We start from the raw sequence: 16,017 nt of genomic DNA, 5'->3' as shown, positions 1-16,017 counted from the left end.
ATTGCCACCATTCTGGTGCCCATTATAAAATGGCTCACCTTGCTGTTTTTGCATGGTGGTGAAATCTTCAAAGGTGAGCGTGCGCACGGGAGGCCTCCAGAATGCATATGTTTCCATAATGGCCTCCAGGCCAGTTCTGTGAAATGAAAACAGGGAGAGAGACGAGAGAGAGAGAGAGAGAGAGAGAGAGAGAGAGAGAGAGAGAGAGAGGTCAGTGAGCAGGTATAGCCACTTTAATAAATGAGATTATTTCAGCCTTATTGTTCTCTCTGTCAACAGAAACTTTCTGAATTGCTATGTTGTGCACACCTGTGCTTTCTTATTTTATTTTTAATATCACCCATGTTTTTAACGATACAGGTTTTCCCCTTCATATTTTCCTGTTGGCTTCTAAATCATCCACTCCTTTGTGAGAAGCGGCTTTAGTGATTAATTTGGCACTGCCTCTTTGATCAGAAAAACTGATCTTTCCAAGCTGTGCCTCAGACTCTGAACTGGGAAAACCTCTGGAAGGGACATGAATAAATAAAAATTAAACAGCCCATGCAGAAAATGAGGCAGAAGGTGATGAGCCGGAGGCCGCATTCAAGGTCTGTAGCAGAGCTGGAGTCCAAACTCAGAGTTGGCTTAACAGCCTTCATTATTTTCCGCAAAGCTAAAGGAGGACTGGGGAAAGAAACAGCAAGAGAGGTGAGGAGGAATCAGGGGAGACCAGTTAACCTTCCTCCATTACTTGCTCATCCCTCTTTTGTTTTATTTCCTATCGCTGGCCTGCTTTCTTATGGCTCATTAAATTTGAGAATTTGCTCATGTTCCATTTCTGCAGCCCTTGGGTCCCTAGAGACTCTTAAGGGAGCTTGTGTTGCTGCAGCTAAAAAGGTTTCCTGAACATGCATGCCATTGCTCAGTTGACTTTCCAAAGTCACCCCGGAAGTGTGGATGTTTAAAATATATAGCACCTGGCAAAACTCTGTATTGTAATAGCAAGTTTGAGCGATGAGAAGTTGCTGTACAGTGTTTATTAGCTGCTAAGCTGCTGAGTGTAAGAACAGAAGATGTTTCCACCTTGCAGTCTCACAACAGCACAGGCTATAGCATCACAAAAAACCCCCAAACCTTTCTGGTTAATGTGAAATCCACAGGAGTCGCACAAGGCTCAAGTTGACACAACAATGTGAACTTGCATTGTTAACGCTAACACAGTCCAGAAAGAAACTTTAAACAGAGCTGCTTCACGCATTTGAAAACCAGAAATAATGTTTATTAGCAGTGTGGGGAAAATATGGCTTAAGAACCTCCTTTGGATAAGGGGCCTCTTCGCTTCGGATCACTTAAAACAAGCTCCACTTTGCTTCAGATCCAGGGCAGGGGCTTACTTCAGATTTCCAAACCTTAACTATAGCAAGGGAATAAGCATACAGATATAATGTAGTCCAAGAAAACATTTGGACAAGAGCACAAGGTCGGGGAATGTTGGACTGAAATGTCTCCTCTGTTGGAGACAGTAATGTTTCTGGAAATTCCAGAAAGGGATTTTCAGTTGTGCTCAGAACCTATTTGTGAGCATCTAGTTGGCCACTGTGAGAACAGGATTCTGGACTAGATGGAACTGATCCAGCAATGCTCCTCTTTTTGACAACTCACTTCAGACCCTACCACCAAGGGTACTTTAAAGTTAACCTCAGGTATCCATGTTTTCATGGACCTCAGTTACTCTCAAGCAGTAGTAGACCTTGTGGTGGGATGGAGCAGGGCAAGGGCACATTTGGGACTGAGTAGATATCTCCTGAGAAATCTCTATGTGGGACAAGACGCTACAGTTAGAACTGGATATGGAACAACTGATTGGTTCAAAATTGGGAAAGGAGTGCGACAAGGCTGTATATTGTCTCCCTGCTTATTTAACTTATATGCAGAATTCATCATGCGAAAGGCTGGGCTGGATGAATCCCAAGCCGGAATTAAGATTGCTGGAAGAAATATCAACAACCTCAGATATGCAGATGACACAACCTTGATGGCAGAAAGTGAGGTGGAATTAAAGAACCTTTTAATGAGGGTGAAAGAGGAGAGCGCAAAATATGGTCTGAAGCTCAATATCAGAAAAACGAAGATCATGGCCACTGGTCCCGTCACCTTCTGGCAAACAGAAGGGGAATAAATGGAGGCAGTGAGAGATTTTACTTTCTTGGGTTTCATGATCACTGCAGATGGTGATAACAGTCACGAAACTAAAAGTCGCCTGTTTCTTGGGAGAAAAGCAATGACAAACCTAGACAGCATCTTAAAAAGTAGAGACATCACCTTGCCCACAAAGGTCCGTATAGTTAAAGCTATGGTTTTCCCAGTAGTGATGTATGGAAGTGAAAGCTGGACCATAAAGAAGGCTGGTTGCCGAAGAATTGATGCTTTTGAATTCTGGTGCTGGAGGAGACTCTTGAGAGTCCCATGGACTGCAAGAAGATCAAACCTCTCCATTCTTAAGGAAATCAGCCCTGAGTGCTCACTGGAAGAACAGATCATGAAGCTGAGACTCCAATACTTTGGCCACCTCTTGAGAAGAGAAGACTCCTTGGGAAAGACCCTGATGTTGGGAAAGATGGAGGGCACAAGGAGAAGGGTACGACAGAGGATGAGATGGTTGGATAGTGTTCTCGAAGCTACCAGCATGAGTTTGACCAAACTGTGGGAGGCAGTGGAAGACAGGAGTGTCTGGCGTGCTCTGGTCCAGGGGGTCACGAAGAGTCGGACACGACTAAGCGACTAAACAACAACATCCATGTTTTCATGGACCTCTGTCACTCTCAAGCAGTAGTGAACCTTGTGGTGGGATGGAGCAGGGCAAGGGCATGTTTGGGTCTGAGTAGATGCACCAGCAGAACCAACTGGGTACTTCCACTCAGGCCAGACCTCACTGCTGCCCCACCTTGGCAAGCTCCAGTGTCACCGGTTTCAGGAAGATGGCTCCATGGCTCTACCCTGCCAAGTGGGCTGCTACTGCATGGAGAACAAGTTTCACAAGATGATATCAGACTTTGATGAAATGGTTGCAGATTTGAATTCCTAACCAAGACTGAAGCTCTTATGCATGACCTGGTCCAAGTGGACTGCCTGCCTGTCAGCTCAGGCTTCCTATTCTCTGCCCTTCCCCCAGTCCTATTGCGGACTAATGTTGTCTGTTCAATCACAAACTCTCATTTTTCTTTCTGTCATTAATGATGGACTGGAAGGAGAAAGAGGGAAACTGTATAGGCCCCATTTCATCTTTTAAAAACCTAGCCTCTTCAATAGGTCTTCAGAATTTACTGTCTCTTGTTTGAATTTCTGTGGGGTTTTTAGGGTGTGTTTTTTTAGTGCCATTACATTTTATTAATAGGTAATATATTAAATGACCCCATTGTTCCCCCAAAATGGGAAAAGATGTTCCACGTATCTCTTTGTTTCAGTAACTCTTTCCATATGGCCATCCTCCCCCCACCCCATCTGTGCTTCTGCTGTCTTCTGAGTGTTCTTGCAAGAAGCCCATTCCTTGGCATCTGGAATATCTTGCTGCATTTTCCACCCCACCTAGCTGATCTGAAAAGCTTTCCCCACCCCCAGTGTACACCGCCAATCTCAGTTGTCAGAAAGCAACTGCATATCTAAACATTTCGCTTCTAATTTGAGAACGCCAAACCTTCTCTGATGGAAAGTAGGGTCTCTCCAAGGGAAAGGGGCCAGGAGAGCAATCTGTCAAAGATTTGTTGCAAAAGTTGAGGAGGATTTGTTTTGTTTTGGCATATGTCCTAGAGTGTTTTCCAAATAAATTTGGGGTTTTATATGAAATTGAGAGTACACTTTGGTAAAACACACATACACTTTGTCCCTTTCAGCTTAACACTTACAATACCATTTGAATAATCACAATATCCAGCATTCAGCTTAAGCTAAGGGTTGGTTCTCACAGAAGCAAGTCAAGGATAAAGGTAAAGGTAAAGGGACCCCTGACCATTAGGTCCAGTTGTGACCGACTCTGGGGTTGCAGCGCTCATCTTGCTTTATTGGCTGAGGGAGCCAGCGTACAGCTTCCGGGTCATGTGGCCAGCAGGACTAAACTGCTTCTGGCGAACCAGAGCAGCGCACGGAAATGCCGTTTACCTTCCCGCTGGAGCGGTACCTATTTATCTACTTGGACTTTGAGGTGCTTTTGAACTGCTAGGTTGGCAGGAGCAGGGACCGAGCAACGGGAGCTCACCCCGTCGTGGAGATTCGAACCGCCTACCTTCTGATCAGTAAGCCCTAGGCTCTGTGGTTTAACCCACAGTGCCACCCGCGTCCTAAGTCAAGGATAGAGAGCTGCTTTATTTTTAAGCACTTATACAGAGAAGTTAGCTGGTGTAATATTTTTCTGCTTTTATTTGCAAAATATCCCTAATGGGGGAATGGCAGCAGAGGCAACAGTGAGGTGGAGCAAATTAGGGGAGCTGAGCAGGAGTGGGGTTAGAAGATGAACATCGTTAGGGAAGGGGCTAGAAAAGAGCACCCTAACAACTGTATTTTAAAACCAGATAGATGAATGACAATTCTCTGTGAGGATCCAGAGCCTTATTTCTTCTGGTCTTTACATTCATCTCTCTAGAGAAATTAAACAAAATCCATCGGAGCAAATGAGGGGTGTAAAACTCCCCAAAACAAAAACAAACTCCATTTCTGTTTCTCAAGACGCAGGCAAAAAAGGGGGTATTATTGTTATTGTTATCACCAGTGCTTTTTTTCTATTAAAAAATGTTTAGGGGTACTCTCATTTCCCTACTCATATTGAAATACCGCCCCTCAATGAGGCCGAACTTAGATTCACAAAATGTTTAGGGGTATGCGTACCTCCAGAAAAAAACCACTGATGGTGATGGTGATGATGATGATTAGGGTATGAAATATTCAAGGCACATTGAATGCATTTTGTAGAATTATTTCCTTACTTAGCTTGTGCCATGTTGATTACTCAACAACTGTAGCCTGTAGTTCACACTGGCTACCTAGTGCCTCATTATTTTGTAACTACTCATTTAACGAGAACCTTCGTTCAAATTTCTCCCCTAGCATATTAAATCCAGCCAAGCTGTGACATTATCTATACTAGAGATATCTGGTAGAGATAATACCACAGCTTGGCTGGATTTAATACGCTAGAAGAGAAATCTGAACCTCTGGTTTTCTCTTGTTCTCTCTCCCTCCCTCCAGGTCAAGCACCCCAGCGAACCACTACACCACACTAGGTTAAGTTTGTTTTGTGGAGTAGTACATTTTGGTTGGTGTTCCCAAGCCACCAATTAATTCAGCCAGGTTTTATAGGGTTGTGCAGGGTTCTACCCAGAAAAGGGGGGAGGGTTGAGGGTTGGTAGAATTTATGAGCAAATAAAAACCATGGCTTTAATCCAGTGCGCAGTTAAGCATGCTTAAGCCCGTTGACACCAATGGGAACCGGCATGCCTAACTCGGTGTTGGAGCCCGCCCCATAGCTTTCTAAATGGACAGCAAACTATGCTTTTAATGGCAACGTTACACCGTGTGAATGCTGCAGTAGCTAATAAAAAGAAACAAAACCTGGAGACTGCGGGGGAGAGAAGGTCTCAATTATCCCAGGATAAAGTGTGGGGGAGAGACACAGTTTCTAAAAGGAAAGGCTTGGTGAAAGAGGATACCAATATTGTAATCCTTTTTGATTGTTTGCTACTCGTTTTTCAGCCCTGGAGGAGTTTTGAACAAAGGAAAGTTTGTAATGGAAGTCATGGGTGCACCCCCAGAGGGGGGAAGGATAGCTGTTGATCCCCCTCAGATGAGACGCAGTCCCCAGATTCCGAGCTTGCTTGCTTCAAATAATAATAATAATAATAATAATAATAATAATAATAATAATAATAATAATAATAATAATAATAATAGTTTTTGCCCTTGTAATTATGGATATTTATTGCCACTTTTCCTTTGTGGTGATCAAGGAGGCACCCATGGCTCTCCACAACCCCATTTTACCCTCACAACAACAACCCCTGGGAGGTAACTTAGCTGATCAAACACTAGAGATTTTAACAGCCAGCATTTTGGTTGTTGAAAATTTGCTTTAGTGTTTGATCAGTTGAAACTTTAGTAATAATAATAAAAAAAATATTATTTATATCTCCCCATCTGGCTTGGTTTCCCCAGCCACTCTGGGTGGCTTCCAACAGAATATTACAAACACGATAAAACGTCAAACATTAAAAACTTCTCTAGACAGGGCTGCTTTCATATGTCTTCTAGAAGTCAGATACTATACAGTGGTGCCTCGCAAGACAAAAAGAATCCGTTCTGTGATTCTCTTCGTCTAGCGGTTTTTTCGTCTTGCGAAGCAAGCCCATTGAAGGATTATCGGATTAGCGCTATTAGCAGCTTTTAGCAGCTTTTAGCGGCTTATCTGCTGATCGGATCAGCTGATAAGCAGCTTAGCGGCTTAGAAAAAGGGGGGGAGGGAAAAAAACCAGCAGGAACTCGCAAGACATTGTCGTCTTGCGAAGCAAGCCCATAGGAAATTCGTCTAGCGAGTTTTCCGTCTTGCGAGGCATTCGTCTTGCAGGGCACCACTGTAGTTGTTTATTTCCTTGACATCTGATGGGAGGGCATTCCACAGGGCGGGTGGCTATGTTTTTAAAAAACAACAACATTTTTTTTTTATAAGAAGAAGAAGAAGAAGAAGAAGAGTTTGGATTTGATATCCCGCCTTTCACTCCCCTTCAGGAGTCTCAAAGCGGCTAACATTCTCCTTTCCCTTCCTCCCCCACAACAAACACTCTGTGAGGTGAGTGGGGCTGAGAGACTTCACAGAAGTGTGACTGGCCCAAGGTCACCCAGCAGCTGCAGGTGGAGGAGCGGAGACACGAACCCGGTTTCCCAGATTACGTGACTACCGCTCTTAACCACTACACCACACTGGCTGTATAAAACTGAGATGGCTCAGTCAGTAGAGCATGATGCTCTTAATCTCAAGGTCATGGGTTCAAGCTGCAAACTGGTCAAAAGATTCCTGCATTGCAGGCAACTGGACCAGATGACCCTCACAGTCCCTTCCAGCTCTATGATTCCATGATTACATCTCCCTATTATTACAGGATGAGAGCCCAGAAGTCACATATTCAGTCGGCAGATTTTGCGCTGCCATGATAGATATTCAATGAAGAATGCTATGCTGCAATTCAATCCTATTTGCCCATATTGTTAGATCCACACTTCTGAATCCCACCCCATATAGCTGTGTTAATCAATCTTTAAATTTCTTATAAATTTTTACTCACCCATTATCTATGCTTAATTAAGTATTCTGTGTATATGTTTAAATCTACGTTTGGTTCTTGCTCCCATTTATTTAACAATTATTCGCTTAGATTCATACTGTTATGCTATTTATTTAGATGTTTTGCTTATGCTGGTCTGTGACCGTAATAAAGTACTTGAACTTGAACAAGTAATTTGGGCACTTGTGTTTTCAATGCCTTCTGTGTAGTTGGCACCACTGTTTATACACCAATGCCCAACTCTTTCTGCTGTCCACACAACAATATTTATGATCACTTTTTTGATGTTTACTGGCTTTCTGTTTATGTATCTTTCATGTTACTTGTAAACTGCCTTGTGAGGATTTGTATCCAGAAAGGACGGATATATATAATTACAATGAGGGAGAGTGTGTGTGTACATGCATGTACACACATACATACTAGGGTTGCCATATTTTGAAGAGCAGAAAGGAGGACACATTTGCCGGCTTCTGCTTTTGACTATGGATCACTATGACGACTGTCATTTTACGTACCCTAATACACACACTGTATGGCGATGGTGAGAAACATATAATAGTAGTAAAATAAAATAAAAATCTGGGTGAATTGAGAATAATCACAGAGCCCCCTGCTGGTACTGTACAAAGCTAACTATGACGCTGGAAATTGTGGCGAAAGAAAGAAGACAAGGATAATTCAAAGTACACAGTGGGGTTTTGTATACGCTTGAAATGTATATCAATTTTATAGCAATTAAGCTGTCATGGTTCTCCCACTGCCTCCCAAAATCCTGGGAACTGTAGTATGTCCTCCATTTGAGTGCCTTTCCATGCTCTTGGCTGATTTGATTGACATCCTACGCTTTTTTAAAATGGGGTGGTGGAGGAAGGGGAGTAATGGGTTGTTGTTTTTAGTTTAATTATATATTTTGTGGTTTTATATTTTGATTTTGTTCTGTGAACGGCCCTGAGACCTCTAGGTATAGGGTGGTATTTAAATTCAATAAATCATAATAATAATAATTCTCCCCCACTATAGTCCCCTGATTCTCCAGGTGAGGGAATGGCTGTTGAACAAAATTAATGTCTATGTAATGCAATAGAAAACCTCTTCAGGACAGCTTTATTCTGCCTTTCCCTTTAGCCCCTCCACCCAATTTCTCCGCAGAAGGCCTTCGAGAATTACAGCATCTCGTTGGCTGAACCCTGCAACAAAATCTTGGCAGGATCTTCGTTAACGCTCACAACTATTTGTGTGGCTTTCCTGCAATAAGCCCCCCAGGGCAGCTTTCTTAAATGTGTAATACCTTAAAGATTTCAGTTCCGTTTGACGTCAGCAGAAAGCTGCGCTGAGCTCTCCGCAGCCACAGCCGTGTAGCAATTTCCTGCCCTATACCTAATGTTAATGAGCCACAAGTTTCTGTGATTCCCAGAGTTTTTTTGGGGGGGGGGGAGGAGTCCAACCGCACCAGGCCAAAACCTTGTGGATGTCTCATTCAGATGCTGGACTTCGGCTCCCCAGCCACATGTTCATGGACCACTCATCACTCACAAGCACCTTCAGACCTGCTGGATGCAGTTAATTTATTTACACAAACTTCCCTGGCCCTTCCCAATTTTCCCCAAACAAGACTCTTGAATCTATCAGTCCTCCTGAGACCCATGCTTCATCAGGGAAGGGACAAATCCCTCCAGCCCATCCTAGAAATTATTTTCAGAAATGACTAATTTCCCAGATGCAAGGGAAGTTCATCCAAACTCCAGACTGAGTTCAGATTGGACTCCTAGGCCTAATAGTGATTATATCATCATTTTACACCAGAACTGTGGGATGTAATCCACTGGGAGAAGTCAAGTACAACATTCCTTGTTTTGCTAGAGTGGACATGCAAGGGAATGTTTGGTTCAGCCAGTCAAAACTTCCTGTTCCTCCTGGTCTGGAGCATCCTTCCTTGCATGTGACTAGTGGGTGGGTGTGACCTTTCCAGACTTGTTAAAAGGCCAAGGCATGCTGCCACTCTCTCTCTCTCTTTTCCATCTTCCTTTCATCCTGTCAACTTCCTGGAATGAACTGCTGGCTGCCAGCCAAGCAGTCCCCCAGGTTATCTCCCATATGGGGTAAACCTGTTTGTACAGGTTTGTAAATTTGAGCCTAAGGTCTGCCTTCGGGATCACACTGTGCTCTGCCTGATCGTGAGTAAACTTACTTTTTATTGCTTATGAATAAGACTGTGGTGTCTTTATTATTTTAGGAGGGATTCAATGGGTCTTACCAGGAAACTATTAGAACACATTTCAGTCTGGACAAGCCAGATTGAATTGTCTTAAGAAACTCACAGGAGTTTGCAACTAGGTTTCTGCCGTGTAAAGGGGAATGCACTCTGCTGAGTAAAGGAACTTGCTAGCGCAAAGTTAGGAAAGATATTGATAAACAATATATCCTCTCCTGCCACCCTGAACATTCCCACAAGAACCAACTGATGAAGCCTTCCTTGGCCTTCAGACTATGACTTTCCTTGACGCCACCTCTCATATTGTGTTGCGCTACTTGCTAGAAGCATCTTAAAATGCAGAGACATCACCTTGCAAACAAAGGTCCGTATAGTAAAAGCTCTGGTTTTCCCAGTAGTGATGTATGGAAGTGAGAGCTGGACCATAAAGAAGGCTGATCGCCGAAGAATTGATGCTTTTGAATTATGGTGCTGGAGGAGACTCTTGAGAGTCCCATGGGCTGCAAGAAGATCAAACCTCGCCATTCTGAAGGAAATCAGCCCTGAGTGCTCACTGGAAGGACAGATCCTGAAGCTGAGACTCCAATACTTTGGCCACCTCATGAGAAGAGAAGACTCCCTGGAAAAGACCCTGATGTTGGGGAAGATGGAGGGTGCAAGGAGAAGGGGACGACAGAGGACGAGATGGTGGGACAGTGCTCTCGAAGCCACTAATATGAGTTTGACCAAACTGCGGGAGGCATTGGAAGACAGGGGTGCCTGGCGTGCTCTGGTCCAGGGGGTCACGAAGAGGCGGACACCACTAAACGACTAAACAACAACAACTTGCTAGAAGGCAGCAAGGAGAGCTGCATCCATGGCAATGTGGGTTTCACTGTGTACCAAGTCCTGGAGGCCTTATGGGCCTGGAGCCTGGAGGGTCTCCAAACTGGAGATGACACCAAACTGGGAGGGGTGGCTAACACGCCAGAGGACAGGATCACACTTCAAAACGACCTTGACAGATTAGAGAACTGGGCCAAAACTAACAAGATGAATTTTAACAGGGAGAAATGTAAAGTATTGCACTTGGGCAAAAAAAATGAGAGGCACAAATACAAGTTGGGTGACACCTGGCTTGAGAGCAGTACATGTGAAAAGGATCTAGGAGTCTTGGTTGACCACAAACTTGACATGAGCCAGCAGTGTGACGCAGCAGCTAAAAAAGCCAGTGCAATTCTGGGCTGCATCAATAGGAGTATAGCATCTAGATCAAGGGAAGTAATAGTGCCACTGTATTCTGCTCTGGTCAGACCTCACCTGGAGTACTGTGTCCAGTTCTGGGCACCACAGTTCAAGAAGGACACTGACAAACTGGAACGTGTCCAGAGGAGGGCAACCAAAATGGTCAGAGGCCTGGAAATGATGCCTTATGAGGAACGGCTAAGGGAGCTGGGCATGTTTAGCCTGGAGAAGAGGAGGTTAAGGGGTGATATGATAGCCATGTTCAAATATATAAAAGGATGTCACATAGAGGAGGGAGAAAGGTTGTTTTCTGCTGCTCCAGAGAAGCGGACACGGAGCAATGGATCCAAACTACAAGAAAGAAGATTCCACCTAAACATTAGGAAGAACTTCCTGACAGTAAGAGCTGTTTGACAGTGGAATTTGCTGCCAAGGAGTGTGGTGGAGTCTCCTACTTTGGAAGTCTTTAAGCAGAGGCTTGACAACCATATGTCAGGAGTGCTCTGATGGTGTTTCCTGCTTGGCAGGGGGTTGGACTCGATGGCCCTTGCGGTCTATTCCAACTCTATGATTCTATGATTCTATGGTCCAGAATTGATCCCTGGGAGATGATGCCTAAAATCCCAGAGTTGGACTTCCCCCCACAACACACACGCTTCAAGCTTTTCCACCATCTGCAATGTTCACTGGATCAGAAATCCAAAAGAACTACCAAACCACCCAGACTTGCCCAAATAAGAGAGGAAAACCTCCAGATGTTTGGGTCTGCAGTTCACATCAGTCCCAGTCGGCAGGGCCTATGGGAGTTGTAGTCCAAAACGTCTGAAGTTAGGGAAGGGCATCCTCTGGTCTTGAATAGCAGAAAGACCACACACATTTAGGAGCCTACAAGATTCTAAGCAGCGAGGCTGCAGTCATTCTGCTCCCACTAGTGGGCTGGATGGCATAGCATGGTGAAGAGGAAAGCAATCACTGGGCTAGGAAATCAGCATCTGTTTCCAAAAGCGTTGTGAAGAATTAGAACTGTCAAGCTTGGTCAACCTGATCAAAATCACCCACTGAAACTAGGGCAATTAAAGCAGCACGGCAGCCTATATCTGTTCTGTACATTGCCCTCCCCAAAGCGTATAACCTGGTCCAGCGATTCGTGCACATAGCATTGGCTATGAACAAGGATCTGAGAGGGGAATCGCCCAGCAGATTTATTTATTTCATAACATTCATATATTGCTTGATTGTAAAAGAGCAGAGCAAAGCAGATGGTAAGTGTCATTAGATTTGATATCAGTCACGTCTTGGGGAGGAGCGAATGTGACTGGTACAAATAAAACTGACCACAGCCATGTTTGAAGATGCAAGTGAATCCATCTGCTGTCCCAGATGCTGATTCCAGGGTCTTTTAACTACATAAAGTGCCACATTGTGCCTGGGGAGCTGCTCCAGCACCGTGGCCACAGAAGGATGATACAATAAAGGAAATCAGGGGTGATTAAAGGGATTCATCTTACCTGTTTCTTCCAGAATCCCTGAACCCTTTTGCAAATGGATTCCGGTCAATTTTTAATCGTGTAATCTGTAACAGAATGTAAATTAACTTAGATTCTATGGAGAATATTTCATTCCTTAACACTTTGCATAGCTTTGATCATTCCACAATTACTCTTCTTTTCATTGGTGCTTCATGCCATTTCACACTGCCCCCCCCCCCAGTTAAACAGTTTGCAGTTGAGTTAGGGGCATGCGCAATGAATGATTGCTTCCATAAATGGTAAATTAACAGTTCTATGTCACTGTAAATTCTGGGTTGCATTCAATTGCATTTTATTCAGAATTAAATTACACACACACACCTTGTATAGTATATTGTGTGTGGTGTGTGTGTGTCTGTGTATTTGTTTCTTCAACTTGTAAATCAGCTATCCCTGATCAATACCCCTTGCTCTTCCTAAAATCCCATGTCGCTTATTCTATGAGACCTTTAGGCATCCCTGCCACCTTCATCTACAGCACTGTTTCCCAAACTTGGGTCTCCAGCTGTTTTTTGGACTACAACTCCCATCATCCCTAGCTAGCAGGACCAGTGGTCAGTGATGATGGGAACTGTAGTCCAAAAACAGCTGGAAACGCAAGTTTGGGAAACACTGATCTATAGCTAAAATGAAGACTGCATTTGCTCACACCTAACCATATTTATCCTTCCCTCCGCTCCTTTTATCATTTCTCCTTGATATGCTGTGTTGGCTTTTAGGAGGTTATGTTGCTATAAAAATAGCAAATCTCAGAAAAGCATTCTATCTTCAAAGCTGCAATTGGTGTTTCTAGATTTCCATCTCTCTCGTATCTTGGTATTTGTTTTTCCAACTACAGTGAGCTCAAGAAAGCAGCAAAGTGCACTCCGTCCTTTGCATGTCAGCTGTTTCTGGGAGAATGGCAAAGTTCACAGATGGCAATTCCTACTTTAGCCTGTCCTGTTCAGGAATTTGCTGAACAATGCCTGATGGCATTAAAATTGGAAGCAGCATACATTACTTTGTAGGATCTGTAGTACAGGGCAAAGAGTTTTGATCTTGTCAGGGGACCGAGTAAAGAAAACAGATTGTGCTTTCATATGCTTTAAGATACATACTATGTAATGACACTGTGCATCTTACATCGCAGCTGGCTGACCTCACAAGAGAGAGATTTCATGAAGGATTTGGGAAAAGAAAACAGATACCCATTATGAGGAAAGCCTGCTCTCAACCCGTGAACACTTCTCCGTGTTTTCCTGAGTTCCTAACGCGAACAATTTTTTAATAGCTGTGTAAGTAGCCTTAAAGTCATAAAGCCGCAGAAAGGGTTTCTTTGTCTTCTGCAAAATTCAGCGTGTATTTACGATTTTGAGATTTGAAATATACATATGTAGTCGAAACGGTGTTGGGCTATCTTGACATTAATGTTAGGTCGGTTCCTACTGGAATTCTTCCAAAGACTTAATATTTCCATATCAACAGCCTGTAAACTCAACTGCCCATGTTGCAAATCTCCTTCTGTTCCTGATTTATGACAAATTCTGTTCCTCTGTGGAATTTTTGTGTGGGGGTTTTTTTCCCCCACAAGTTGGGTTACACCACCTGTCTTTTTCTTTCAAAGCTAACTTATGCTGTCATTTTCGCTTGCTCTGCTGACTTATTGCTGAGACCACCACTCTGCTCCTGCAATGTAACAGTACTTGGCTTGTTGTGACACTTTTGCTGATAGATTTGTTTATAAATGTATTAATTTAGTGGGCCATAGTTTGGCACAAAGGGACGCAGGTGGCGCTGTGGGTAAAACCTCAGCGCCTTGGGCTTGCCGATCGCATGGTCGGCGGTTCGAATCCCCGCGGCGGGGTGAGCTCCCGTCTTTTGGTCCCAGCTCCTGCCCACCTAGCAGTTCGAAAGCACCCTTAAAAGTGCAAGTAGATAAATAGGTACAGCTCCGGTGGGAAGGTAAATGGTGTTTCTGTGTGCCGTGCTGGTGCAGGCTCACCAGAGCAGCTTCGTGACGCTGGCCATGTGACCCGGAAGTGTCTGCGGACAGCGCTGGCCCCCGGCCTCTTAAGTGAGATGGGCGCACAACCCTAGAGTCGGACATGACTGGCCCGTACGGGCAGGGGTACCTTTACCTTTTAGTTTGGCACAGACAGCATAGCTTTCATTTAAGAGCAGATCAAAACCTGTTCGGCGGTTAACAGATGGGCTGCTAGATCATCTTTTTCATTACCTGCTGGTTTTGATAAGCAGTGACGGTGGTAAAGACAGTCTCTGGGAAGTTGAAGGTTTTCACCCCATCACCTGTGGGGACTGGCTTCGTGGGAGACAGGTCACTGCTGAAGTCTTTGCGGATAACATGGACGCGGGGCTGATACTTGTGCATTGAGTGCAGGATTATCTTTCGGGAAACAGAGGAAAGGCAAGGGAGAATTATTTGAAATGCGCCATTCTAAAAATTTCAGAGCTGGTATTTGGGGATGGGTACTGAACAAATGACTCCCAAACTAGTAGCCTGATAAGGATAGAATTATACTACAGTGGTACCTTGGGTTACATACGCTTCAGGTTACATACGCTTCAGGTTACACACTCCACTAAGCTAGAAATAGTGCTTCAGGTTAAGAACAGAAATCAGGCTCCGGTGGTGCGGCGGCAGCAGGAGGCCCCATTAGCTAAAGTGGTGCTTCAGGTTAAGAACAGTTTCAGATTAAGAACGGACCTCCGGAACGAATTAAGTACTTAACATGAGGTACCACTGTACTGTATAATAATGATAATAATACCCTGAGCAATCTGGCTGGCTTCCCCAACCACTCTACGCAGCTTCCAACACATATAAAAACATAGTAAAATATCAAACATTAAAAACTTCCTGATACAGGACGGCCACCTTCAGATGTCTTCTAAATGTCAGATAGTTGTTTATTTCCTTGACATCTGATGGGAGGGCGTTCCACAGGGTGGGCACCAATACTGAGAAGGCCCTCTGCCTTCTTGCAGTGAGAGAACCTCCAGAAGGCCCTCAGAGGTGGACCTCAGCATCCAGGCTGAATGATGGGGGTGGATACGCTTTAAAGGTCAGCACCAACACTTGGAATTGTGCTCAGAAACATACTGAGAGGCTGCGTAGATCTTTTAGAACCAGTGTTTTATGTTCCCTGCAGTCACTCCCAGTCCCCAGTGGAGCTACAGTGGTACCTCTGGATGCAAACAGGATCCGTTCCGGAGCCCCGTTCACATCCTGACATGAACGTAACATGCGCCTGCACATCTGCGCCTGCACGGGTCATGTTTTGCCACTTCCGCGCATGCGCTGACGTAATTTTGAGTGCATGTGCGAGCGGCAAAACCCAGAAATAACGCATTCCGTTTCTTCCAGGTTGCCGTGGAGCGCAACCTGAAAGCGCTTAACCTGGAGCGTATTCATCCCGAGGTATGACTGTAGTCCCTAAACCTTCTTACCGTTGGCTGCCAGTGTCCAGGGTGGGACAGCATGCACACACTGGGCAGGGGAACCCCAGCCCAGTCCTCTCTGCCAGAATGACCCCACCCCCACTGGAGCAAAACAGGGCTTCCCTGAGTGCCTTCCCACCCATGCAGGGGGGAGTCCAACCAGCTGACATGACCCTTGGTGGCTGGAAAGGAGCACTGAGCTAGGCCTGCATGGGGGCACCACACACACACACACACACACACACACACACACACACACTGCCCCTGCCTTCCTATGGCCCTGCAGGAAGAGCAGAAACTGCAC

The 16,017-nt window shown here is 44.7% G+C and overlaps 1 protein-coding gene across 1 annotated transcript in view; it reads right to left on the bottom strand.

Annotated features, from left to right (window-relative positions):
- Nucleotides 1–16,017, bottom strand: part of TBX15 (T-box transcription factor 15) — a 97,864-nt gene that overhangs the window by 17,134 nt on the left and 64,713 nt on the right. The window contains exons 5-7 of the mRNA XM_082206085.1: nucleotides 14,491–14,658; nucleotides 12,255–12,319; nucleotides 39–136 (exon numbers count right to left, since the gene is read on the bottom strand). Of these exons, the coding sequence (XP_082062211.1) occupies nucleotides 39–136; nucleotides 12,255–12,319; nucleotides 14,491–14,658 (331 nt within the window). The remainder of the gene's footprint in view (nucleotides 1–38; nucleotides 137–12,254; nucleotides 12,320–14,490; nucleotides 14,659–16,017) is intronic.

This window comes from Podarcis vaucheri, assembly GCF_965113315.1.
Source record: "Podarcis vaucheri genome assembly, chromosome: 17".
NCBI lineage: Eukaryota > Metazoa > Chordata > Lepidosauria > Squamata > Lacertidae > Podarcis > Podarcis vaucheri.
This window is presented reverse-complemented; position numbering and strand designations above follow the sequence as displayed.